This window comes from Pezoporus flaviventris, unplaced genomic scaffold (genome assembly GCF_033815535.1).
Source record: "Pezoporus flaviventris isolate CSIRO_AGI_PZ_B2104156 unplaced genomic scaffold, CSIRO_AGI_Pfla_v1 ptg000066l, whole genome shotgun sequence".
Classification (NCBI taxonomy): Eukaryota; Metazoa; Chordata; class Aves; order Psittaciformes; family Psittacidae; genus Pezoporus; species Pezoporus flaviventris.
In genome coordinates, this window is record NW_026892614.1 from 28,536,287 (window position 1) to 28,564,099 (window position 27,813).

Below are 27,813 nucleotides of genomic sequence, written 5' to 3' on the forward strand. Positions count from 1 at the left end.
GTTCTTGATTAGAATTTTCTTCTTCACTGATAACTAATCAGGTAAGTCTCATTGCTCTGGTGATTTTCCACCCTGAACTGTGCTTTACAGGGTGCTCTGGAATTATCCCTTGTGGTAACTTATTCTCAGATCCATTTTTCTGTCTATATTCATTCCATACAAATGTTGTGACTTTTGTTGAGATTCCTCATTTGTAGGGTAAAAACCTCATGCTTTGCATAGCTTTTAAGGGTAAGGGTTCCTTAAGGTGTTAAGGAAACTGTATGTGGTGCTGTAATAGCATCTTTCATTTATAAAGGTTGCCTTAACCAGAAGCTTTTTGAAAAGATTTAGTCCAAAACAGAGCTGAGTACCAGCCTTGAAGGTACAGAAGTTGCATTAGTAGTAAAGCTGCTGAGTTCGTCTCTATTCTGTACGTACATTTTCCTTTTTCTGACTTCTCAGGTTGGTGACAGTCCTTCAGCACTTATAAAATCAAGCATGTCCTACTTCTTGCTTTTTATTTTTACTTGGATGTCTCTTACTCTTGTTGGCTAGATTGTCAAACTGATAGAACGTCAAATGTTTAAAAAATCAGTGCTTATGAAACTTACATTTTGTGTTTTAATTACAACATTGCTGTCTTCGTTTATTCTTCAGTACATCCCAGTAGTAACCAAGAACTCAGAAGTATTGGGGGGAGTTGGTTTGTATTGAATCCTTCAATTATTCAGATTCTAGGATTTTGAACCCTGCCCAAATGATACCTTTCAGGGAAAAAAATATATAAACCTTTTTTAAAAATAGAAATTGCATATTTGAAGTTATCTGTTACCTGTATCTGTTAGAGTATACTAATGATGCATAACAAATATGAAACTTTTTACTTTTCTCTTACCAGCAGATGGTTATAGCAGTTCAGACTCGTATACTTCAGATCCAGAGCAAATTGGAAGCACTGTAACGCGGCAACGGTCAGTAGAGTAGCAACTGAAAAAAATAAATAAAGCTGGTTAAAGAAGCCTGTTCTGAGCTTCTGTTGTTTGACAACAAGCTTGTAAAATGAGGGCTGAATAGATTCTTAACTTTAACACTCAGGAATCGGGAGGCAGTCTGTTTTCTAATGCATTAATAATGTGTGCTCTTCCTGTTCATCTGTAAAGTAACAGTTAAAAAAAGTGTTAAAAAAAGTCTAAAAAGCTATTTGGGAATGACCAATCAAATGAAACTCCACATTCAGTCAAAAATCTTGGAAAGACTCTCCCTAAATACAAGGGAATATAAGCACAGGAGATCATGATGTTACTTGAAACCAATTTTTTGTATTTTTAAAATCATATGAGGCATTAATGGAGAAGGACCTTGTGACTTTGCAGCATACAAGAATAATAAAACAAATAAGAAATATCACAGCAGTAACTGAATCTCTTTTAATAATGGACTTTTATTAAATGAAGGGCAGTCACAGGCCCAAGGTAAACTAAGGGATTGGAGGAAGCTATGTAAGCTCATAACCAAAACTGCATCATTTGACAGAAGAGAATGTGCTGTACTAGCTGGTGCTAATTGTTCCCACTAATCTGCCTGAATAGGATTAAAACCAGCTATGCCATTAACCGTCTTACAGTCAGTTTCAAAGGTAAGATTCCAAACAAAAATAATTAGGGAGACTTCAATAGCAGAGAAAGATTTGCAGTTGCCTGTCAGTACAGCAGCTTAAAAACTTCTTTCCTCCATTATAATTAATGGCAGATTTGATTCTGTCCTGCTTCTGTGTATGTTTTTGCACTACCAACATGTTGGTTTCAACATGTTCTTTTCATCTCTGATTTTTGTGTTAGGTTCTCTTGCTGAACTTGTGTAGATGAGTGGAGCTTTATGATGAGTTGCTGCTTAATGGCACAAGCAGCTTCTGTCCAGATCAGGCAGTTCTGGCAGTGTCCTCCCAGGAAATTTTTCTCCCACTTCATCTTTTACTTCCTACCACTGATATCTCATCAACCGATTGCAGCTTTATCTATAGAGATTACATTGTCCTTAACCCTACCATTAGTCCAGAGTACTTTTTTGAATTTTCAGAAACAAAAAACTGACAAGACTATGTCAGATTAATAATACTTCAGGAGTGCCCTTAAACCACTTTCTCCCTCCTTTAATCCTACTTGCGCTTTACTAGACTAGGTAGATGGATGACCCTAGGACTCAGTGTAATTAGATTTTCATTTAGTCAGCTGGATATATATGCATTTCATCAGTCTTATATATAGAAGAATTGTCCGTGAGAGTATATTAAGACAGTAAATTTTTCTGCTGTGGTAACTCACATTTCTCTCTGGACATATACATTCAGGAATTTCAAGTTCTGTGTGGAACTTGGGTACCTCTTACCTTTCCTAGTTTTGTTTTATGGTAGTTTCAGAAGAACATTGCAGAAGTCAGTTGTAGAAAAGAACTTATCAGTTATTTATGAGTAGTTGTATTCCTGTCAGTGATTCAATAAATCTGTCTTGCTCATGTTTGAGTAGTTAGGAAGCTTCTGCAAGCTGTTTTTAAATGGAAGGTGTATACAGTAGATCCCACGCAAAGGACTTGGGCACTATTTCACCCTTCTATCCTTTTTTGTGTGTGTGCTCGATGAACTTACAACAGGTATCCACTAGATGGTGATCCGACCTAGGAAACGAGTAGCAATGCTGCTACCTGGTATGTAGATTTGGAAAATTTCAGGCAGAGAATTAAATAGCTATTTGAGATAGTCAGCTCAATATACATTGAGGCAGGTCCAACAGAAACTTCATCTTCTTCAGTGACATTAAACTTAACCTGTTTAAAATCTAATCAGGATGTTGAGTACATCTTCCATACTTTGCAAAATACAGTGACTACCATCTGGATGCAATTACCATATTTAGGATTCTGTGTTCCTGAGCTATTATTGTTTAGGGTGTGTGTCAAGCTATTGATTTTCCAGAGATAAGTTACTTGTGATAATATAAGAATAATTAGGATAACAGACTTAAGAAAATGGAAATACAAAAACAATTGTGAAATCAAAGGATGTCAGAAGTTTAAAACTGATTTTGTAATCTGCAAAAATCAATGGCAATAAGGCTCTTTTCCATTTGTCAAACTTCTATTTTTTAATTGTATACTTTGAAAAGCTCTTGAATTTTAGTTCTGTTGTAGCTGCCTAAATTCACTACAGAAACTTTTGTTTTGCAGATCACATTCAGGAACATCTCCAGATAACACTGCACCACCACCACCCCCTCCAAGGCCTCATCCTTCTCATTCTCGATCATCATCTTTAGATATGAACAGATCCTTTTCAGTTACCCCAGGTAGATACACCCTCTTCCTCTTGTATGTTATGTTATTTTTCAGCATATATATTCCTGAAGCATACTCCTTTTTTTTTTCTCTGAAAAAAAGATTGTGTCTTCTGAATGAAAAAGCTGAAAATCTTGTTACTCTTTCTGTTTGTATAAAAATGTGTGGCCCACTTTGCTTAAACAGATAATTTATAAGTAAATTCTAAATGCTGGCATTGTAGTCCTTTGGGTGAACGTGGGGAGCAAAATCAGGCAGTAACATTTTGGTGGTACACCTACGTGCAATGAGTTGCATCTGCCAGAATATGCTCAAGTGAAGATATTTTTGTATCAAATGTATTAGAGAGGGGTATTAAGTATTTTGCCTCAGAGGAAATTATTAATCTTTACTTCTGATTCTGCTTAAGGTTTTTTATTGTACTTCTGACTTGTCAGTACTTTTAAATCCAGGATCAGAGTATGAGAAAATGTTAAGGTGGTGTATAACGAGGGTAAAGCAGAAAAAGAAAGGACTAAGATCAGCAAAGTATGACCGTTTCTGTACTTTGAGGTGGAACAAAGGACAAGATCCATGTTCTGGTTCCTTGTTTTGTCTGTTGCAAATTTGAAAGGAGATGCCATTACAGTTATGGTAAATGTGACAGGTTAATATGTAGGCAAAATGCAGAATTTCTTCTGTTGACAAGTCAAAAAAATTAGATAGCACTGTAGCATGAAGAGTAAAATCTTGGCCAAATGTGATGCCTCTTTTACAGGACAGCAACAGGCTGGAGTTGTTGCCTATCCCCCTGCAGTGCCTCCAAGACCACAGCCTTCACAGGTGATGATGTCACTTTTGAAAAAAATCATACTCTTAGTGCATCATTTCTATCTAACTCTGAATTTTAACTTATCTCTAACATGAGTAGCATTGCTTGGTATTTTTGAAACCACCAATTTGTGAATGATGGCAAAACCTAGACTAGCCAAATGTTAGCCTCTCCTGAATAAAGAACTGCTTCTGGTAGAACCATGGAAAGGGATTAAATTAGAGAGTGAAAAGGAATGAGTGGCTCTGGAGCTCTGAGTTGTAGGAAAGAAAGTCACACTTTCACATTTCTTTACCTGTCCATGTTTAGCTAGTAGGTGCTAACACAGACTGAGAGCAGTCTTTAAAGTTGCAAAGTAAGTGTTTGTCTTCTGTGGGTCTGGCATAGGGTATAGTTTATTCATAATATGACTGCTCCCTAAAGGAAATATCCCACTTCTTCCTTTGTCAGAGACTTGGTAATCTTTGCAGTCCTGGTTGGTTCAGTTGCAACTGGAGTTGGTTCAGTTGGCTGATTTGGTAGAAGACAAATCTTGCATAAGTTTGGGTTTGGTGTGGTTTTGGTTTTTTTTTTCCTTTGTCTCAACCGGCTGAATCCTTCAACTGCTCTGCAGATCTGACATTGGACAGATAAAATTGTTTTTCAGTTGCTTTGCAGCAGCAGCTACTTCCTAGAATCTGAGTTATCATCAACTGAAGTCAGTCAATGGGCTTCGCTTCCTTTTCTCTTAAAGTTTTCCCTATTTTTATAAACACAGAGTGGTCTCTCTGTGTCTTGGATGAGATGTGCTTTGTCCTACTGACAATGTCACTAAATACTTTTGTCTTTTTGTTGCAGGGTGCAGGTCCTCATGTGCATCGCCCAGTGGAGGCTGAAGGCCTAATAGCTCATACCAGTACCTCACCTCAACAAATACCAGAACAGCCAAATTTTGCAGACTTCAGCCAGTTTGAGGCATTTGCTGTTTCAGGTGCAAAGAAAGAGGAAGATGGTGAAATTGAAACACACTCAGAAGTCTTGCAGGTGAGCAGAAGTGAAGATCTTGTCAATTGCTTAACACCACCAGCAATTACGAGAATTTCTTAAAACCTACTTCTGCTGTTTGAACTCAGTAGTTTAGTGTTTTTAATGGTGTCCCAACCTATTGCCAGAAAGCAATTATGTTACACATTGCTACATTTATTTAGTAATTGCCAAATACCTAGACATAAGTTTTTTCTTTCAGTTCTTACTTGTAATTCAAGAGATTTTGTAGTTATTAGCATATATGTGCACAAACATCATTGTATTGGTGCATTTAAGATTTTGCAGAGGCAAAACTTTTCGTCTGTTCATTCTTGTCAGCCTTTCAAATGACTTCTAAGTCATAAACTAGTCTGTCTTAATAAATGAGATGACAGTCAGATATCATTAACTTCTGCTACAATTCCATTAATTTGTTTTTGTTCAATGCCTTTGGAGAGACAGCTAGCATCCTTCTATAGTAGATCATCAGAGATGTTTACAAAACCTTGTTTCCTACTACAGACACAGGACTTAAAAGTTTGGAAGCCTTGGGGTTATTCCTATTAATGTCATAATAGCATACTACTATTACACAAGTTACTTCGTATTTTCCTGTCATAATTTGTAGCCTTCACCCAGATTGTAAATTCTCTGGTGCAGTTTGGCATCCTCAGTTGCAAAAGTACCTGTGGTGCTTTAAAGTTCTCCCAACTATCAGCAGCATGGTTTTGCTTCCCTTAATCGGGAAGGTCAACGATGTAGAACTGTTTGAGGGCTCTCCATGTACCTCATTGCAAAATCAGCTGCATTAGCTTAAGCTGCCACTGAAAACTGCTGAAGTTAAGCTTGCTAATTGTTTTGCACTGGGGTGGACAGGGAACAGTGGCATTGTGCTCCACTGGAGGGATTAACCTTTGTCGGAAGAGATGGATAATGGTGGTAATGTAGTAGCAGAAACAGCTGTAGCATTTTATCATCAGGCCACAGCCTCTTTTGTTCTCTACAGTGCCTCATAACATTGGGGTTTTGACTTTATTTAGAGTAAAATGCTTGAGAGCAGAGTACTTTCAAATAACCTTTGTGTCTCTTTTTCATGACGATTTTATATTCTGTATTGAATCTTCTGTATCAAAAGACAGGTCTGACATTTTACTTGTGCCTGTTCTGTAAGCTGCTTCCAGGCCAAACCAGTGTTTGTGACCAAGATAGTTCTAGATGGTTTGACTCTAAAGCATGTATTGTTGTTGTATTCCAGCTTGTCCTTCTAAAGAAGACTTGAATTTTAGGTGTTAACTATATTCATGTATCAGAACACAGCATACTGACTGTTGCTGAATGAAATATTTGTTGAGAAGTAGTTTTCTAAATATAGTGTATATCCCCCTAGGTTGAAAAGCCCTCTGATTCTGCAAGTTCTCTTAGAGGTGCCAAAGCAGATGGAAGAGTTGAAGACAAAGCACCTGCTAATGTCCCCACTAGTGCGGTACGCAAAGTACACTTGGAAGGAGAGCGTAGTTGTCAGATGCATATGAAATTATGTCTGTTTTGATTTGTGACAGCAACTCTGTATGCTTCCACTCGAGCCCAGTTTTCTTAGATCCAGTGTGCTTGAAACAGGCGTGTGTGTGATGAATTTTTGCATCAGATGTTCATGATTACCTTTATTCTTGAGATAGCAGAAAATGAAGATCTTAAGTGTTCAAATTTTTGAAACAGCAAAACTTGTAGTGCAGAAATTGGTTAACAGAAGCTTTTTTTTGTTTGTTTTGTTTTGTTTTTTGTGTTACCTAATTACTGGGGGGAAGGTCTGTTCTGAGATGGTGTGTATTTACAATTGACTGCTTGCACAGTTTTTTCAGACCATATGAGAATGCAGCTAGATGCCCATCAGAGAATATCAGATGGGTTGTAAATTCAGTTAGCTCAGTAACTGGTTTTAAAAATACATAATGTAAACAAGCTACCAGGTTATAATCCAAGTCTAGTGCAGCTTGTGAGAATTAATAGGCTGTGATTTTTCTCTCTAGGGTAAAGGCACTACCCCACTTGCTCCACCACCAAAGCCTATTCGCAGAAGATTAAAATCAGAGGATGAGCTAAGACCTGAAGCTGAGGAACATACACAGAAAACAGGTGTCATAGCTGCTGTTCTTGCTTCACAGCCATCTATTCCTAGGTAACCCAAGAAGTGTATAAATACATCTGTTACTGGAAACTTTACATTAAAACAGCATACACACTTTCTGTTCCAGGAGCTGCAAACAACTTCAGTGTGTTTGAGTTAGATTATTTACCAGTTTAAAAGTTTTTGGCTTTTAAACAAGATCATCCCAAAGCCTCTATTACTGGGAGACTTTTTAGTGGTCTTGAATTTTGGAGTGTCAACTTTTTAAACTTCTGCAAGTATGTTGGAAATAAGTGGCGGAAGTATTAAGATGTAGTGTTGAATTTCAAATAATGGCTACTATGAACAGTCCAAAATGTGCAGTCTTTGTGTCCTACCTTGAAAGTGGGACTGTTGTGTTAGTCACTTTGAGGTAAATGAATGTTGTACAGTGTGTTGTGGCTTTGGAAAATGAATTATGATAAGTTTTTTTAAATCTGCTGCTTGTTCTTTCATTGAAACTAAATATGTGTGGTTTCCATGCAGATAAACAATCAAGCCAAGCAGAAAAAGGAAAATAACAGTGTAACAAATTAAAAAAAAAAAAAAAATAGGAGTTTGCTCATTTAAAAAGGAGGTTATGATAAATTAGATGTTCAACTAAGCTATGAAATTACTTATTACAATGCTTCTATATATTCTCAGATCAGTGGGGAAAGACAAGAAGGCAATTCAGGCATCTATCAGACGTAACAAGGAAACCAACACTGTTTTGGCCAGATTGAATAGTGAACTACAGCAGCAACTAAAGGTAATTCCATAATCTTTGTCTCTTTAAGAGAAGAGCCTGAGAAGGCAAGATGTTAGTGATACATAATAATGGACATTTCTGCAAGTCAATGATATACATAGTAGAGGATATCACTATAGAATATTTAGATGATTTTGTAGATCATGGAATATACCTGTAAAATTACAAAGGATGCTTTTGCTACTACAAAACACATTTTTCAATGTCCTGATTTGCCTTCAGCTACACTAAAAATAAAAAAGCAGAAATGTTGACTTAGTATTAATAATTCAAGGTAGCTGTCGTGGTCATCAGATACTCTAAAAGCGGTATTGAGAAGAGCAGCTTTCCTTCCTTTGCTTCTGAAGGAAAAGCAAACCTTAAGTCTTGGTTACTTTTAAACAAATACAATTATCTGAAATACAAAACTTGCAGCTTAATAACAACAGTCATCTGTTTATCTAGGTCAGCTATTATAATTTAGGATTTATCTGTAGGCACCATTTTAACATCTTTCTCTTGCTATCCTAAGATATCCAGTATTAGTTATGAAATCAGTTAAAAACCTTAAATGTAAACATGAATAAATGTGATACTGCCTAGTCTGAAAGATAAGCCATTTTAAAAATTATCCAGCCTGAATTTAACTTATTGCTTTTTATGAGAGACAAAGTATGTAAAATATACACAGGAGGAAAAATTGGGGGGAAATGGCAAGTTTCCAGTCCTTTAACTGAGATAAGGACTTGCCCCTTAATATTTTAAACTTTATTTGAAAATGCTATACTTGGTTTTGCAGCTGGTTACAACTTTGTGGGTTTGGGTTGTTTGAAAGAAATGAAAGAATACTAAATGGCTTCTCCTTTTGAACAAAGTATACACTTTCACTTATGAGTAAGTACCAGCTAGCCAATCTTCTATTCAGATTATGGGAAGAGTTCTTCACATTTTAGAAAATGTTAGTTCTCAGAAGTGAAGCTGATGTTTACCAGTTTTGTTTGTATGAGGAAGTTTTTGAATGTTCATTCACTGCGGACAGTCAGTAGAAAATCTTTCTTTTGTAGGATGTTCTTGAAGAGAGAATCTCCCTGGAAGTCCAACTGGAACAACTTCGACCTTTCTCTCACCTCTAAGCCTACTGCCGTTAACTGTGAATTTACTAATTTTGAAAGGGGTATTGGTTTCAAAGCCTATTTAAAGATCCATGCATCTAGCTCAGTGCACTCTATTCTACATTAAATGTTGTGGTTCTCTTTTGCCAATTTGTCCACTTTTGTATTTAAGTACTTTAATTTCAGTACAGAGAGAAAAAAAAAACTTTTTTCCTTGAATGTGACACTGCCTCTCACATCATTTTCTGTGAGTATCCGTGGTCTCTGTTGGGCTTGAGTTTGCAAAGTTTGTCGCCAAAATTTCCAACTGGAATTTTTTAGTGGTTTCTTTTTTCCTGTTGAAACATCTTTGCAGAAGAGGATTGCTAACCAATTGACTTTAAACTTTAAGCACATAATGTCTTCTTTCACTATGGCATTGATCTTATTGTGCTGGAAAAGAGAGAAACTGTCATTGACCGATGTTACTTCTCAAGCTGCCTTTCACAATTGGAAAGTTGTTCACAATTCTAGAAAGCCTGCCTCTTTGCAATAAACCAGCTTTTTCAGGTTGAGAGGGTTATTGCAGGCTGTTTGCCACATCATCTGGATTTTATTTTGTTTTGTTGCATACACTATAAAGTATGTAACCACAGATTGCCAGGTGTTCATGTTTTATCCATTCATGATCCTGACTCAGCCGCATGCATATGAAGATTTATGGTACAATTGGTAATCTGTCAAACAGACCTTTTTCAGCCCTCCCTTTTGTGAAAAGAGTTGGGTGTAAATCCCCAACATATTAATTACACATTACCTAAGCACCACCTGTAATTGCATGTTTCACACATTACCTTTTAATAACAGATCACATCCACCAGTCTTCACTATAACAAATTGTACTGTCAAGTAACGTGTCAATACCTCTATGAACTTCTAATTCCCAGCAAAAAATAAAACAGAAAATGAACAGTTTGCTTCTTAGGAATTCTGGGGTACCTTCTGTCATCTTGTTTCCAGGCCTTATTTCTCTGGCATATAGACAGGCTTCACTATTAACAGTTCCCTGAGTGTATCCTGCTATTCAGGTTGATGTACTGTATTAGGATTTGTTGTATATTGTACGATACACACCTTTTGATCTCATATGTAAATTTGCATTAATTGCTGACTAACAGCAGATATTCTATTTAATGGCTTCTTCTGGCTGTGGGATCATAGATGTTTAACTGCATGGATGTATCTCTGCAGAATCAGAACTAGCAATTGTGTGATTTTTACACCAATAAAACAGCACAATATTTTAATTCTGTTGATTCATCTTTATCTGGGAATTGAAACTCATTCAAATAGGGGGGAGGGGTTTATTGCTGGTCTAAAGGTAATTTTTTGTAGTTTTGTGGCCTGTACAAGAAACAGTTGATCCATAATCCCTTGATTATTTTCTTCCCTCATTTTTTAGCTGTTGATAGAAATGATTGAGTTCTCTTGGTAATCTGTGGCTATATTCCTTTTGTATCCTCTTATGAGCAAATTTAATGCGGTTGTTACTTCTAAAAACTAAATGCCACCATTGACTTGGGTCAAAGTAATGTGTAGTTCTTTAGTTTTCATTTCTGTTTTCATATCCTTGAGCATACCTTTGAAAATTCAAGCAAAATTATCTCCTGTTAGCAGTCCTTATCCTCACTTTCTCACTTCTGTGTTTAAGTGAAATTTTCTTAACATCTGCTTCCCTTCCAAAAAGATAGCTCAAGTTAGATTTTTCTGCTGGATATGCTGTTTGTTACAGTGAAAAAGAAGTATGTGTCTTTATTGTTAGAATTTACTGACTGAATAATTATGCTTACTTTTATTGCTATAACTATTCCGACATTTTTTTCAAATGTTATGTACATTTTGCAGACAGCTTATGTATATAGTCCAAAGCAAGATTCCCTGGAATGAGAGAAACAGATGCCAAAGCTGCATGAAAGATGGTACTTTCTTTTTGCGTGTAAGGGGATTAAGAAATGATAGCTAAATATGCGTAAAGGTTGCATATAAATTACATTCCAACTATGTAGATAATCTGCAAAGCTTTGACTTAGAAAATATATATGTATATATACATATATATATTAAAAAAAACACCAAAACCTACAGAAAGCAAAAAAAAACCAAATGAAAAAAACCCAAACCACAAAAAAAGACACAAAACTGAAAAACCTTGAAGTTGATGGACTAATGATTTGTATTAAACTGCCAAGTAGCAAGAACAGTGTTTAAAAAAAGTGGGAAAGTGTGGGTCACTTAATGAAGTTGGACTGATTTCCAACCAACTGTATCTTGTCCATAGTTTGAAGTCAAAAATACATTTTTTAAAATAGTACTATTTTCATATTAATACTTAAGTATTAAGCCTATAACAGCAGGATTCTTAAATCAGAACTTCACATTTTAAACTTAAATGTAAAAAGCCTTTTACATTCAAATGTGACATGTACATACAAATTTCTGTAACATTCTGCTTTCTCGTAGAATAACACGAATATTTTTTGTATCTTGCCAACAAGTCTGTTAAGAATTTTGTGGATTACTTTTAATGCATCATTCAGTACATTTTTAACCAGTTTTTCGTGATCAGAAGAGCTTCTAACTGAAAAGCTGTGTCTTAAGAACATCACTGCCAACGATGTTCAGAAGTTACCTCACTTAGTAATGTAACCAAACTTTAATCCCTTATAAAATAATTTTCCTATCGTCTGTGTTTGATCTTGATCCAGCTACTTAATGCATTCTTTTTTAATGAACTTAGATTGTAAGCTCTTTGGAGCAAGGAGTTACATACCATACCAGGGATGTGCTGTCTACATTGCAATTATAAATGTAGACTACTAAATAGTATGGACTGTGATTAATGTACATAGCCAGGAAGGATGGATGGATGGATGGACAGCAACATGAATTTCTGAAACACCTGAAAGATGTTTTTCTTTGGACTCTGTGATGGGAAGAGTGTTTTCTCTTTGATTTGTGTTTCCTTTGTTTCTCCTACTAATGTGCCTCTTTCTTCATTCTACCTGGTTTGGAGTTGCTTTCTTCTCCATTTGTTGCCTGTCTTTGGACAGCAGAGCAGATTTCCAAAACGCAAAGGTAAAAAGCTGAAAAGCTAATTTTTTGAGCAGTATTTCAAGCCTGCCCAGTGTAAACTAGCGTTTTCAGGGGTTTTTTTGCATTTCACATGCCCCTCATTTTACTTGCAATTGTACAGTACATGAACAAGAGGATCTCTTATTACTGGAAATGTCTTATGTGGGATAAACAAAGTTGAGGTTATAAAAACTTAAAACTAAGGAAAATAAATTTGCAGGATTGTTTCTTGTGTGAGATGTCTCTGTCCCTTATGGATGGGCTGTGCTTTGTTTCTGCTCTGCATTTAGGGCAAAAGTGAGTTAACTCTCAAGGCTTCAGCTGTGCATGGAGTTTGTCTCTAAATACAACTGTACAGATGACCTAATCTGAATCACTTTTTCCTAAAAGGAAAAACAAACCAAAAAAAAAACCCACTGTTTCCTGACTCATTCTAGCCTTAGTTGCTAGTAGAATGTATTTTCATGGAATGGTGACATGTTACAACAAAAACATCTTTCTCCCAAGTGAGTAATAACAATGCAATTCTTACACAAGTTACTTTTCAGTCTTGCACAGAGTATTTCAAACATATTTGCATGCTTAAGTTGCTTAAATACTTTATAAAGCAGTTCATGTGCAGTTGAGCATTTATACTCCCCAGAGTTCCATTTTCTGGACAACTTAATTTCATAAGCAAAATTCTAGCCTGTTTTGCCATGCACATTGCTGTACTAGTCATTTATAATACAGCTCTCTAGAATAAAGCACATGATAACTAAGGACTTGGTTCTCTAATAGCAAAAAAAACCCACCTATTTTAAATGTTGTGTTCTCTTAATAGTCTTTGAAAACAACCATTGTTGGCTGTATAGAAACAATGTTATAAATGCCTGTATATACTAATAACCAAATGAGATTATACAGCCTAGTCCTGATAAACAGTACTCATCAAAGTACAGTTTTATTTTTACTTCCCCCCACAGGAGTCTGAATTAATTGCTTTTCAAAAATCAATTCTGTGTATGGGGGGAGGGTTTAGTACTGTGTAATTCCCTTTCAGTTTGTTGTTTGTTTTTGTTTTGTTTGTTTGGGGTTTTTAATTGACAAAATAGGTTTTAGAGGTGCAACTCCTGGTTTAAAGCCAGATTGTACACTAAGTGTACCTGGTTGTACATGTTACTGTATTCCAAAATGATTTTTACGGTACTTTTTTCCAGCTTACTGATACATAGGTATTCAGTGTCTTGCATTTAAGTTATTGTCAGAAACAGCCCTTGTTTCATTATAATACTTGGATTCAGAATTGTAACACTACAAAGTGCTAAATTTGCGATCTCACAGCTTAAGACAGTGCTATCTGTCACATGTTGACTGCATATACTGTAGCGTAGAAAGCTAGGTAAATTTTCCTCCATTTCTGTTAGAGTATGTTCTTGTCACTTCCATTCTTACAGACATGAGGAATGCATCTAATCTGGAAGGAGTTGAAATTCCTCTGTCATTTTGGCTGGTCTTGATTATGAGCAATCTAAGAAATGAACGTCAGAAATAATGAAAGCAATTTTAAACTGATGTTCAATGGTATATTGATGGAAAAAAAAAAAATCTAGTAGTATTGCTGTTGAACCTTACATGTTTGTTTCCCTGCCTCCTGCTTATAGGATACATCCTGCTCTACAACACATGTAAACTCTTGGGTATACCCCATAATAGCATGAATGGTGGCTTTTACTTTCTGTTCTCTAACTTCAGAGGTCCAACTGTATTTCTCTCTTTGGCTCAAATACGATTGCATTTAAACTGACAGAAGTCCATGGAGTGGAACAGGTTAACTTTGAATCAGTTCACTTGTGAATCAGTGTGTTCTGCAAGGAGCCTGTTGTCTTTAGTATCCATCCAAAAGGCAAATAAGGCAGACTAGTATTTGAAAGAACAGCTGCCTATTGAGAGAGGAGGCAATGTCCCCCTGACATTCAGCTGGGGGAGTAGGGTGTGGAATAAGCATTACAACAGTTGCCGTGAACTGAGAACACTTGTCTGTGTGAACACTTGTTAAGGGCTTCTGAGGGTCTAGCACATATGATTGGCTGTGTCAGACTTGGCAAAGAGGTACTTCAGCAATATGTGATTTCTCATCAGAAGTCAAAGGAATTGCTTTGGGAACACCTGCAGTGTCTTAGGAGTGTGTTTCATTCAACTGCATTGGAATTCAGCACACTGTACAAAGTGCTGTTATGCCTTATTTTGCAGGTCTTCTTTAACACATACAAAGCTTGAGTTCAGTTGTAGTATGAAAATACGGTATGTATTTCAAGAAAAATATTATGGAGGGAATTTATAGGAAGTTGTAATTCAGTGTATTCTATCAGAAAACGCAGATGTGATGTGCCTCCAACTTTTTCTGTTAGGTATCCCTGCCTTTGGAAGTAGAGTGCTGCGATTTACAACAATCCCTTCTAGAGCTTCAATCCCATTGTCTTTCACTGCTGTCATGGAGGAGCTGAGTCACCTACTTTCTGATCAGAAGGAACCGAGAGGTCATAGAAGAATAGTAAGTCCTTTTGCTGTAGAAGGGTACTTAAAAGTACCTGCCTGCACTTTGGAGATAAAGGAGTTGAAGCAAGAAGATTCCTGTGGAAAAGCAGTATTAATTCAAATGCCATTTTATCAAAATTGAGAGGCTGGTCATTCTGGTGGATTTTATGGTTTCTCCCAAATTCTTTCCACAGGTGGCCTCACTAACCAATAAAAACACTAAGACTGGTAATATTTTAAACTTTACGGGACAAAAATTTCAAATGTTGTTTTGTGACTGCTTTTTTATCCTTTCTTCCGAGAGCCTTTTCAATGGAATCCTTTGACACTTTAAAGCTTCCTTTTTTGTAAATAGCTGTGAATGTACAATAGAAGGAAGACACTTTTTCCACCTGTGGAAAAAAAAAACCTATGTATTGGTTTAAGTGGGGTTGCATTTCAACTGTCAAAACTCAAGACTGTCCTGATGTGAATTAATACAAACTGAGAACTGCCAAAAATTGAACTGAAAATAGATGATATTGATCATTCTCAAGCTACAGTTTTGGGTTTAAAATTTTGATCAAGATGGCGATATGATGTATTATTTGATTTTCATGGCCTCACACTTTAAAACCAACGGTAAGGATAAGGTTAAAATGGCTTGAGAATAAAAAAAAAACCTTTTTTAATTGTAAAACAGAAGGGCGATGGCCTTATAATTTAAGCTGTTCTGCAGTTACTCAGATACAGTTATCCATTTAATGCAAAGGTCCTGGGAAGCTCTTGTGTTCTTTGCTAAGTAAATACAGGGCAACCTGTCAAATCAACAACCTAAACTTGAGTTTAAAACTGTATCAGCAGCCCTGGCCATCAGTAAAACCTTATTAAAACATTTTTAGATTTTGTTCTAGGATAGAGCAGAAGTTGTACTGAAAATGTGGCGTCAGTGGTGTTGAAAGGAAGCTGTATTTTCAGTTTTCCTGCACGGAGCAGGGACCTTTCACTCTGAGACTGAACTCCTGGTGCTGTTAACTTAGTAGTGTTATATTTCCATAGTGTTAGGGGCTAAGAGCTCAAGTGCAGTACCCCACCTCAAGCTTCACTTCATTATGATGATGGTTTAAACAACAAAATGATTTCCCCCTTCTCCCCCCCCCCCCCACCTGTACACCTATAGATGCTTTTTCCTTTGTCCAGAGGATAAGAACAGAGCATTATTTGTTGTTAAAAGTACACAGACCAAAATTATGTATTCCTTGAGGCATTCAGCTCTGAATACTGCTTACAAATTCCAATATAAAAATGGTCTCTAGACGCCTGTGTAGCAAAAAGCAGCACTTGCTACAGAAATACTGGCATGTGCATTTCTATATTTTCCTGGTTGTTTTCATCTCCTAGCATTTATATAGTAAGTTGTAGCTTAAAAATGTATGGAATATTTTCACCGCTTCCAGGCTGTACCTCATGATTTACACATTATTACCCTGTGGTTAGTCCTGTGATTCAGAGGCACCTTATTATGTGATACGTTTAAGAATAGAAACCGTTTTGCTTTTGAGTAAGAAATACATTGTTTGCATTAGGCTTTTAAAATTGTTCATTGGTCTAGGTACTGTAGTTTGTGTCAGCTTTTTTGACTGGCAGAAGTCTTAAATGGGTGTTACAATGATTCTGGCTATAATGATTCTGGTAAAAGCTTTTCAAGCAAGTATTAAGGATGCAGTCAAACTCTACTGCAGTAACAGACTCCTGAGAAAATGCTTCTGAAGGCTTTGCATCCCCAACCTATGGCATTCAACCGTAGGTGTCTGAATTCATCCTACAGGACAGACTGTGAGAAGCAAATTTGGCTCATGTAACTTCATGCCCTCTTCTCTTACAAGAGTCCAAGGCCATCTGTGCGTGTGGCACTGCTCCCATCTGAGCTGTGTCTTTCTGACAGAGGTGTGTGCGTTATTTAAGAATGTACAGTGAGCCATGAAACATTGATTTGACATAAAACAGACACTGAAGCTGCACCCAAGGAACTGACAGGTAGGTGGGTTAACCAGCTCTAGCCTCTGGGTGCATGTTACACTGACAGGAGAGCAGAATACCTGAAGGCATGGACCGTCACACGCCACACAGTGATAATGTCTGAGGTCTGTATATATAACTGTGTAGTGGTGGAAAAAACAAATACTAATTGGTTTTCTTTATTATCCAACAATAAGGTGAATGCTTTATCCACAGATGAGTCAGCATGATGCTTGGTTGGATTAATCATGCAGTCTTTATCCCAGTACTGTACATAGGTAGTGACTCCTACGTGGTGTTTATGTTGAGTTCACAAACCTGAGCTGTGCTCATCCACTTCATCTGTTTGCATGTATTCAGAGTGGTTGATGAGGTTTTAATAACTTACAGGTTCCTAGTCAAAACTGAAAGGAAATCAGGTAAGTTGTAAGAAAGAGCTAAGCTAATGACACTGTTCTTTTCAATAAAGGGTCCCTGTTAACAGACTCTTTATTTTGGGACTTTGAAAATAGTAAAAAATGGACAGTGCAACATCTGTTTTATAAACTTTGGTTTGGGTCAAAATTCAAATTCAAGCTAAAAATTATCAAAACTAAACTGACTCTAAAGAGAGACAACTAGCATTATAGGGATCTGCACTTATTCCAGACTCAGACCTGCTTATAGCAATCATAAAGTACACTGTTATTACAAGAAATTAGTATTTGTTGAATTAAAAGTGGTTGACCTTCATTCCTTAGTAAGTGTTACGTAAAATGTCACTGTTTGTCAGAACCTAGCTGGGAAGGATCATTAGGAGAAGTATTAATTTAAAACTGATTTTCTTTGCTGAAGGTCATAAACTGCAGCTTTCATTTTTATTGTTCTTTGGAATCCAGACATCATGCACTTAGTCTGAGAACCAGACAATCAATCAAAGGCTATGCCTGGAAGTATGCCATTCACTGGGAGCAGACACGTCTTTTTGAATGTTTGACCATGTTGGTAGTTCTAAAGGGAAAAATCCCCATTTGTTTGCATAGGAATTCAGGCTCAGTTGTACTCTTGGCCTTTTGTACACAGAAATGGTGAGAACGGACAGTTAAGAATCCTTTGCGCTTTTCTTGTCTCCCAGCTTGGCAGCATAAGCTCTGGTGCTTCTCTGACTGGAGGGTTGATCTTTACATTTGATCAGTCTTTTATAGACTGACCTTCTGACCGGAAAATAAAAGACTAAGCAACAGCAGGCAGTCTCTGCAAGTAGCTTCTGTGTTCAGCAGCTACTTATCACAAGACACATGGCTAATATGGGTTCTGGTCTAGGGAGAAGAGGAGGAATGGCTTGGTATCAGTGCCAGGGAAAGTCACGTAACTAAAGGTGTAAATATACGTAGTACAACAAGGTTGGTTGTTAGTGTGAGAACAGATACTGAATTAACTAAGCTATTGTTTCCTCCAGGCACTAAGAAATACTGTTTTACTTGCACCAGTTTTGGCTGACCAAGTTCAATTAACCCCTCACCTAAAGTCTGTTCCGTCTGTTCCAACCTAAGGCTCTTGCTCCGTGTCATTCATGACCTCCCATCAGCAGGCAGGCCCTCAGCCATGTCTGGGAAAGCAGGGACTTGGCATACATGTCATGTTCCCACTATCAAATGCTTTATGCTAGTTGGTGCTTTGGGCAATCAACTGCGGATTTGATGTGTACTCATTCATATTCTAGCTGTTTCTTACAGTAAGTGAAGAGGGCTGTGATGAAGCCCATGTCTTGTGATGACGACAGCAAGATGCACAAGCATAGCTCACTGACAGTGAATTTAATTACTTGTAATTAAAAAGGAATGAATTTCCACTATTGCTGGCTAAAACATGTTCTGTGTTAGTAATCCCAAACAGTCTCTGAACCCAGCATTTGCATATGGACAGAAACAGTTCTTGTATGTGACCTATGACATGAAGTGCTGGATTTGATTGCATGAGGAGTGATGAAATGTGAGTACATTTGTAAAGAACATGCAGTAAGCCCTGCCTGGTGGCTGAATTTGATACACATCCTCTGTGCTCAGAGGCCCTGTGATAGATGAGCTCCTTTCTAGAAACAAACTCTCCTCCAGCACCCGTGACACCTGCAATAGCTGTAGTGGTCAAGAAAGCGAATACTTGAGGAAATGATCCACTTAAAAACAGGACATCTGATTTCTTATCATAAACTTGAGACTTCATGTGGAAAAAGCATTCCCATGTCTGCTCCTGTCCTAGGGCATGTGTTGGGTTTTACTGCCTTTTATGGGAAGTGTGTCATCCCCTTCATTTTTTGTGGGAAAGGCTAGAGCAGAACTGCAGAAATCATAAACCTGTGTTTGAAGAAGTATCAATTTTCTGTCTGCTTTGGGGAGGAGAGCGAGGTTGCATTTTTCTGTAGTGAACAGAACCAAAATTAAAAATACAATGTTTCAAGAGTTGAAGCAGATGAAAAATGCAAAGCATCATAAGCTGATGCTTCAAAATCCATGTATATACTGTGTTAAAGGTGAAGCACCTGGAACCACAACATAACCCTGACAAACTGGGATCAGTAGGGATACAGAATAGGCATTAAGAAAATATGAAGAATGTGATGGAGTTGTGAAGTCTCAATATGTTGCAGATTATTTATAAGGCTCTAACTAAAGTCTAGCAAATACTTTCTATTGATGTAATTCTGACTGAACTAAATTTACAGGTCATGATCCAAATTTAACCAGGCTACTTTTTAACCCACACTCTCATGCTTTTGCTCGTTGTGCCTTTGTGTTAACAGCTGTAGAACTCAACCTACCAAAAACTAACAGTAGGCAGCAGGTCTTCATACAGAATAAGTCTGGAACCAAAGGCATAGTTTAATGTACCAGGATACAAATGTTGAATCTAAAACCTGCTTGATTTTACCCTACTACAGGATTTTTTTTCTTTGTGAACACAATGAAAATACCAATACCAGGCTGCTTATAAGACAGGCGTGACTACAAAATTGCTTATACTGGATTTATTTACTGTTTACCCAATTTTGGAATTTTACAATCCTTCCTCAAGCTAGCACAGATGCTAGTTGTAATCTAGTGACATTCAATAATTATTCACAGTAATGGAAAATAAACTCTGCAACCATTAAGACCATAAAAGAACTCAGACTTTCTTAACACAGCCAAACAAATAGCAGCTTCTCTAAATGAAACATTGTCTATTTAAAATGTATTACTTAACAATAAATAAATCTGTGCCATCACTGATCAACAGAACACTAGTGTGCAGACTGTCTACATACTGATCAGACAGGCAACAGCATTGTTACCTTGATAAAAAAAATGGGGAGATGGTAATGAACTTATATACATATATCACTTTCAACCATATGAACAACACTGAGCAGAAAAAATGTACTTCCACATTTGCCCAGTTTTTCTATTAAATAAAGCAATAATAAAAAGCATAGTATTGCAATCATCTGTTTAAAACTCTGGATACTGAGTACTGGCATAATGCAGTGCTCAAAGAGGAATGTGCAAAAAGAAACACCTGGATTTGCACTTTGATTCTTCAGTGTGTAAAATTAAAACCAAGCACATACAAACCCACAACTGTTCCAGATTCCACTGTCAGGGAGGGGGGAAAACCCAACAAAAGAAAAGCATCTGACAAAGCTGTTTTTTCAGCCTGTGGCACCATTTGGAATATCTTGAGCATCTGCTAAATGTAGTTTTTGGCTGAATCAGCCATTAAGGAATAAAAAATTCATATATAGATAAGGTATAAACAAGATAGCAATGTTACACAAAACTCTGCTCACTCCTGTGACAGGTATGCGTCAGTCCAATAACTTCAGTTCCTTTGTGTCCTATGCTAGTTAGCAGCCACCATATTAATCTTTCTCAGTGAGATGTAAGCATTACATACCTCCAGAATTAGTTGGCAGATCAAGGGGGATGGCAGATTATTTTTATCACTATTACGTGATATTACTTGTGTTCTTTATAAGGCCTAGCCTTAAACAGCTTTCCACAGAGAATGTATATACCAGAGCCGTATCTTCAGTCCCACCTTCCTCAATGCATATGAAGTATGTAAGCCATCAGAAATAAGTAGACCACAGTATAAACTGAATGCAACACGCCTCAGCTCTGTTCTTATCAAAAAGATGGTGTAAAAGACAAGCTAAGGACATTCAGCTTCATCTTCTTCTGGGTGGGCTTATCCAATTACCAAAGCTCTGCTGAAGTATTTGACTCAACCATAGTCTGACCCTAGAAATAATTAATTAGGTCAGTACACAATGCACAGTAAAATCAGTGATAAATAGCTACACATACTTCTACAAAAAAATAAAAAGCAATAGGACTCGGGATGCTTCTGTGTACTATAGGGGGAAGATTGCTGTGTATGTTCGTTCCAGGATATCTCAGCTAGACACATATAGAAAGATTGTGCTTCTGACAGACTCTGCCACTATCAATGCATTGTCTGAAGTGGTACACACTAGCTAAGTAAATTACCATATGAAAAAACAGCCTGTAATTAAAAGTGTTAAGATCCAGCTATTTATGCAGAATCACCTAAAATCCATGAGGTATTACAGTACCATCTTAAAGGATGTTATTGAGTGTTTTGCTTCCTGATAAAGACACTATTTACTGAGGAAATACACTGTAATTCAGTTATAGTACACAGTAATTATAATGCAAAATAGACATCTAAGGAAAGGATACATAGATGAATTCAGTTCTTCTAGCTGCAATATAAATATAGAAATTATCAGTAACGGCATTTCAGTTAGTCAAATAAATGCTGATATGGTGAAATAATTACATTAAACCAATGAAGAAAATCACTAGTAGTTTGGGCTAAAATGTGTAATTTTATTACTAAAAGCAATGCAAACCTGCACTGAATGCTACACCAGAGCTAAGTCCCAAATTAGGTTTCAATCTGCTGATCTCAGGAAATTTAAAGAAATTTAAACACAGAAAGGAGAAACTTAAAGTGTAGAATTTTTGCTATGTGTGGTCTTCCACACATTATTTTATATATATTCTATATATAGTTTTTATTTATAAATATATATTTTATATATTTTATAAATATACACTTTATATATATATAAAATTATAATTAGGAGGCTGGGCCACAGGGAAAACAGTTGTAGTTCCCAGATACATGGGCTGCCTCTAAACATGCCTGCAACCTCAGACAATTTACAGCTAGACTGCTCCACTCACTCAAATAAGCAGCAGCCTATAAAAACAGAACAGGGTACCATGTTTCCTCAAAACTAAGATGAGGGCAAGACTTACATCTTGGCTCATTACAGATCTATAACCTCCTCAGCTGTACATCACTGCCCACCCAATAGTGTTGTCTCCCTGAGCTGAGTGCTGTGGGCAAAGTTCCATGCTTTCTGCCTGCCCAGTACTTACATCTGACAGCAGCCTATCCAGGTTGGAGTCACTGGCTAGTTTTCTTTTATCTTCAGGGAGTTCTTCCAGCTCCCCATAGAGCTCCAGGTTGAGGCGAGCAAGTTTCTCCTGCATACTCCGCACATGCTCCATCTGCTCTATGGAACATTCATTTCCTAAAAGGATGAGCAATAGCTTTTGATAAAGAAACCCGAGAATGAAGGTGCAAAAGTGTGGCTTCTTACATCACAGAAGAGGAATTTAACATCAAATTTACAAGTTAATTTGCTTTCTCAGTGATTTCTCCCCATTTCACTGCTGAAGTTTGTCATCTGTCTGGTTTTGAGATAACTACTGAATGTACTAACTGGGTTTTAAAAAATGTGGGTTTTCTCTACTTCTGAATTTCTGTCCAAATTAGGAAGGCCCTGGATTTTAACTTTGAATATAATCACAATAAATGTCCCTTCTAATTTTGCTTAATCTTGGGGTTTGTTCCTTGTCATTGATGCCTTATATAACTCTTCTGAGGTGCTCTTGTAAAAATCACTGTGGAACTAACATGACATGCCAACCTAACACTAAACTTGCAAAAGCGCATACGCATCTTTCTACTTAGTAGAGAGAAAAGAAGGAGACAGAAGAGCATCATGGTTTTTCTGAACCCTCCATCAACTGTGAAGTAGTAAGAAGCTAAGTCAGAAGAGCAAGCTGGGTAAAATGCAACTTGCACTGGATTCCATAAAAGTTGTTACCAATAGTGTAAAGCGTTAATATGTTATGCAAGTGTTATCAGGTGCTAAATACAGTTACTTTTTATTATTCTTACACTTTCAAAAATAAATGGTTTTAAACTTGCTATCTTAAATCCATAAGCCAAGGTATTGCCTTTGGAAAGCCATCCTGGAAGGAACAATGAAATGGCATTTGAATAATCTCACACCAAAGACAACCCTACAATAGGACTATAACTCAAAAATGCAGTAAGATCTATTAATTATAGAATCATAGAATCACAGAACTGTTTGGGTTGGAAAGGACCTTAAGATCATCTAGTTCCAACCCCCCCATGCCATTGGCAGGAACACCTCCCACCAGACCATGTAACCCAAGGCTCTGTCCAACCTGAACAAGGATGGGGCATTTAGCACTTCTCTGGGCAACCTGTTCCAGTGCCTCACCAACCTCACAGTAAAGAACTTCTTCCTTGTATCTTATAATATATCCTTATGTCTTCCTTATATCTTATACCTGAACTTCCCCTGTTTCAGTTTACACCCATTATCCCTTGTCCTATTGCTACAGTCCCTGATGAAGAATCCCTCCCCAGCACCCTTGTAGGCCCCCTTCAGATACTAGAAGGCTGTTAAAATTCATTTCATATGGTGGAGTCCACTATGTTAAAGTGGCAGCCTGTCTGTACAGTAGCACACTTGCTTGCAAATGTTACCATCATATAGGTATAAAAACATACAAACATTGCACACAGACAGCTCAGACACTTACCAAATGCTTGAAGTTTGCCAGAGTGGAAATCATTCAGGAGACTCAGAAGTCCCCTTTCCATTTCCTGGACATCAGATACATCTGTGAGAAAAGAATGCTGGATTGGTGCTGCCTGTGCCCCTTTTGCTTCCCCTCCCGGAGGTTTGGCTTTCTCTTTTATTACTCTGGAAAAATATAAACAAGCCAAAAAGATTACTTCCTGCTTTCACTTTCCCTGAGAATCTGAATGCAAGATAAGTGTACATCTGGGTTTTGATAATGAAATGGAAAATAAGTACTACATGTTTCAATTACTCCATTTAAATTAAAAATACAGATCACCTGTTTGCCTGAAGACTAAAGAACAACATTGCTATCTTGACAGTTTGGTACTGCAGAATGAAAAATTCCAACAACCTGCTTTCTTACTAATAAATAGTGTGAAACATCAGTGGAGAACATGTATGTTATGGCCACCTTAATACGGTAAAGAGGACCAGCAGTGACACATGGTGCATTGGGTATTATCTATGTAAAAATCAACCCAAAAAAGGCATCTGCAAACTCTCTTCAAGTCAGAGGGAAAAAACCCTCAGCAAGCATATGCCCCTGTTCTCACAAGCACCTATAGACTGCACCCAGCATGGAAAACAACTTGCTATAATCTATACCAGAAGGTGACCTCGTCTCCAGATAAATTTTCCTAGTTCCCATCCATATTAACATGTAATTGATATGGAAGCTAAACACAGAGTTACAGCTGGACAGACAGACATATGGCATCCTAACCTAATACAATTCAGGTAAGGGGTTGTTTTCACCCCTGATTTGCCCATCCATGCATGCAAGCAGCCTTTCTCATATGGGCATGGCTGCTTCTGCAGCCTTACAGTAAGTCTTTTCAGAACTGGACTCGGTGAGAGATTTTGAGATTAAAAGTTAAAATTTAGAATACTATGGGATATTAAATAAAATCCCAGACTTAATAAAGAAGCTTTATTTAATTAGTGAAGATACTAGGGTTTACAGCATACTAAGCCCCACCCTTCCCTTGAACTCTTCCAAGCTCTGCAAGTCATAAATTCTTTCCTATGGGAAGTAATAATTCTTTTTCCAGCCTAACAGTTTCTGTGATCTATAAAAATCATATAGACTTTGTAGTCTATATGCTGGAACAACTAACGGTCCAACAATTATCGTACCTGGTTCAGCTCAGAGCAATGTGTCTCAATTTAGGTTTAACTTTGGCTATTTCTACTTCAATTTCGGACATCAAGTAAGATTTGTATGCCAAAAGTTCCAACCCCCCTGCCATCGGCAGGATCACTTCACACTAAATCATCTAACCCAAGGCTTCATCCAACCTGGCCTTGAACACCACCAGGGACGGAGCATTCACAACTTACTTGGGCAACCCATTCCATTGCCTCACCACCCTAACAGGAAAGAATTTCCTCCTTATATCCAATCTAAACTTCCCCTGCTTAAGTTTTAACCCGTTACCCCTTGTCCTACCACTACAGTCTCTAATGAAGAGTCCCTCCCCAGCCATCCAGCCAGTTCTTTATCCACCGAGTGGTCCACCTATCAAATTGATGTCTCTCCAATTCAGAGACAAGGATGTCGTGTGGGACAGTGTCGAACGCTTTGCAGAAGTCCAGGGAGATGACATCAACTGCTCTACCCCTGTCCATCAGTTCTATTAAAGTCTTGCAGATCAGGTGAAAACTAATTAAATACTCCCACTCTGCTGTCATAACAGCAGTTCATCTTCACCTTGTTCTGTCCATTCCTGCTTGGAAAGTTCAAGGAATTGTCTGTACTAGCACAGCTTGTTAAACTTGACTTAATAATTGGGCAGAATTTCCCTTCCCAAAACTTAAAGTGAAAAGGACCTTTTCTTCTCTAGCCAGTATTGTGGACTGCACAAAATTACTTTCTAGTACATTCTATAATAGCATTGAGACTTAACTGTACAGTCAGCTGCAGTAACCACCAATTTAAAGCACAATAAGTTTTCCCTGAAAAACAGCAGACTTTACATTGCAGAAATTCATTATTCATCAGGCCAATATCAGATCCTTCACATAGACTATCTGTACTCATGATGATAGTGCAATATTTAATCTTCAGCTAATAGAGGACAGTAAACTCAGCTGCCTCTCTCTAGCAAACATTTCACTTTAAAATTCCTCTTCACTCGTTTATCTATTATCTGCCATGGACAAGAAGTGTGTTTTCTAACATTAAGGAAAATCAACATTCTCAAACTCAAGCACAAACTATTCCAAGAAGGTTCTTTTTTAAGAACTGAAAGTCTCTCTCTGCACACAAGTGTGGCCTGGGAACTACTGCTTCCCCTGCTGATAGGTCCCCAAGCAAACAAACACCAGGAAACTCCACTTCTAGCACATCCTGTTCAATTCACATCCTTCATTTCCTGCCCTACTCATCAGTCCCACCCTTGCAGTCATGTGGTATTTGTTCTTCACAGCTGCACATATGGAGCTCTGCCATCTCCCACACAATGCCCACATTTGCCATATTTGATCACCCAGCTCTTGTCTTTCACCAGTCCCATCAGGCCATCATCTCTTCAGTTAAACTGCATCAGTATGAGTCTGCAGCACTGTGTAATAAAAGCTTACAAGAGGAGTGTTGAGCACCTTCCTTTTCTGTAAAATAACCATTCTGTTGCATTAAACACAAATTGCTTTGCTAAAAAAGACACGTCATCAAAGAGTTTCACAAGTCTGAAGCTTACCCTTTACATTCTGCCCCAGCCAGACTAAACACCCTTTCATCTGTCTGAATAGGGACAGGTTTCTGGCTTCCAACTTCCACTGAGCTTGCAAGATGCTCCCAAGCTTACCGTTTTAACTTTGTTTTTTGTACCGCCGGCTGTGGTGCAGGATTTGAAAAGGCTGTGCTTTTACTGACCGGCACTGAGTTTTTCTTGGAGTTTGCAACCTGAGGAGGGTGACTGGTAGATGATTTGGGGCTCCTCCTCTTGATCTTCCTTTCTTCCATTGTTTCCAGTTTACTGCATCTAAACTAATCTCTTGTCCTTCAAACGGAAAGGAAAAAAAAAAAGGAAACATCAATTAAAACTGGCACTTACAATAAAAGCAAGGGAAAAAACAGGTCACAGCGCATGGCAATACAGCTTTAGAGTTTCTTCAAAGATGAGCAGTCACTCATGTATTTAAACAAGAGAAACCAGTTTTCAGAAGCTGCCCAGGCCTGCCTGATTTGCAAAACAGGCAAGAATTCAAATCGTTACACTACCTTCAGCCGACAGGTACCTCAAAAAGATCTCAAGCTTTCCATCCCATGGATTACTGCTAGAAAGCACCGTGACTAGTGAAGTCCACGATAGCCAACACGGGAAACGACGGTGGCATGAGGATGCTGTGATTCACCTCACCAACCAACCTCCGCTAAAGGGAGAGCCAACAGCTTTCTCACCACTCAGCTGGTGCCCGGTTACCGCTGCTATTACTCACGCATGTGGGCGGGACAGGTACTGCCCGGTAACACACGCGCTATCATACCTGCCATTATGGGTTCTAACTCATGATCTCCCCACCTGGGGACGCGCCTCCTCCGAGATCCCCCACTGCAGGAGGCGACAGCGGGTGCCGTGAAGGGGGCACGGCGCTGTACATCACACCAAGGGCGGCCCGCCGCCTGTGGCGCAGGCAGCCCTCAGTGCTCACCGCCATTTTCCGGGCACGGAGGGTCGGGACGCCACCAGTCACCCCAACGCCCCGGGATTTACAACCACCGCCCCCCGCCACACGTTAAACGCCCGGCGAAGCGCACACCCCGCCCCCTGCCCTGCCCAGCCCAGCCCCGCCCCCCGCCCGCGCGTGGACGTCCCCCCCTTCCCCCAAGTCTCGCCGGCTCTCACACCCCCTACGGAAGCGGCGGGCTCCGGTCACATGACCTCAGTCAGGGGCGGAGCGGCCCCGGCTGCCGCCCTGCGAGAGGCATTGTGGGAGTCCCGCCCCCTGGTGGCGGCGGCCGGGCTCGCCGTGCGGGCAGAGCGACTACCCTTCCCAGGATGCCCCGCAGCACGATCTACGCATGCGTAAGAGGAGCTCCTTTTCCTGCCCCTCCCGGCGTGAGGCCGGGGTAGCCGTTAACGGCCGAAAGGGGCG

At 38.4% G+C, this 27,813-nt stretch overlaps 2 protein-coding genes across 16 annotated transcripts in view; one reads left to right on the forward strand and one right to left on the reverse strand.

Moving 5' to 3' along the window:
* The window catches only part of REPS1 (RALBP1 associated Eps domain containing 1), a 62,927-nt gene extending 52,510 nt beyond the window's left edge, over positions 1-10,417 (forward strand). For 8 of the 12 annotated variants that reach the window (XM_061471711.1, XM_061471714.1, XM_061471716.1 and 5 more), the window contains 8 exons: positions 881-953; positions 3,202-3,320; positions 4,067-4,131; positions 4,958-5,143; positions 6,513-6,608; positions 7,153-7,301; positions 7,935-8,040; positions 9,084-10,417. In XM_061471711.1, the coding sequence (XP_061327695.1) occupies positions 881-953; positions 3,202-3,320; positions 4,067-4,131; positions 4,958-5,143; positions 6,513-6,608; positions 7,153-7,301; positions 7,935-8,040; positions 9,084-9,152 (863 nt within the window). In that variant the 3' untranslated portion in view covers positions 9,153-10,417. The remainder of the gene's footprint in view (positions 1-880; positions 954-3,201; positions 3,321-4,066; positions 4,132-4,957; positions 5,144-6,512; positions 6,609-7,152; positions 7,302-7,934; positions 8,041-9,083) is intronic. The other 4 variants (XM_061471718.1, XM_061471722.1, XM_061471719.1 and 1 more) reach the window with 3 other exon arrangements.
* On the reverse strand, positions 940-27,688 carry CCDC28A (coiled-coil domain containing 28A). Of its 4 annotated transcripts, none has more exons than XM_061471727.1 (6): positions 27,573-27,688; positions 26,523-26,717; positions 23,672-23,835; positions 22,187-22,341; positions 21,479-21,501; positions 19,747-20,479 (listed from the first exon to the last, which is right to left on the reverse strand). In XM_061471727.1, exons 2-6 carry the CDS (start codon positions 26,678-26,680, stop codon positions 20,425-20,427), a joined length of 555 nt encoding a protein of 184 aa, XP_061327711.1. In that variant the 5' UTR covers positions 26,681-26,717; positions 27,573-27,688; the 3' UTR covers positions 19,747-20,424. The 4 variants fall into 4 exon arrangements, with proteins under 4 accessions (XP_061327712.1, XP_061327711.1, XP_061327710.1 ...); XM_061471726.1 differs by lacking the exon at positions 27,573-27,688 and adding an exon at positions 26,956-27,385; XM_061471724.1 differs by lacking the exon at positions 27,573-27,688 and adding an exon at positions 26,939-27,385.
* Positions 27,689-27,813: the final 125 nt, after the last annotated feature.

What these genes read in the sequence shown, in the direction of transcription:
- CCDC28A (XM_061471727.1), bottom strand. Translation starts at nt 26,680, where the DNA reads ATGGAAGAAAGGAAGATCAAGAGGAGGAGCCCCAAATCATCTACCAGT. An exon ending in TGGCAAACTTCAAGCATTTG is followed by an intron (nt 22,342 to 23,671) that starts GTAAGTGTCTGA and finishes TCATCCTTTTAG; the next exon opens with GAAATGAATGTTCCATAGAG. An exon ending in TGGATAGGCTGCTGTCAGAT is followed by an intron (nt 21,502 to 22,186) that starts GTAAGTACTGGG and finishes TTTATATTGCAG; the next exon opens with CTAGAAGAACTGAATTCATC.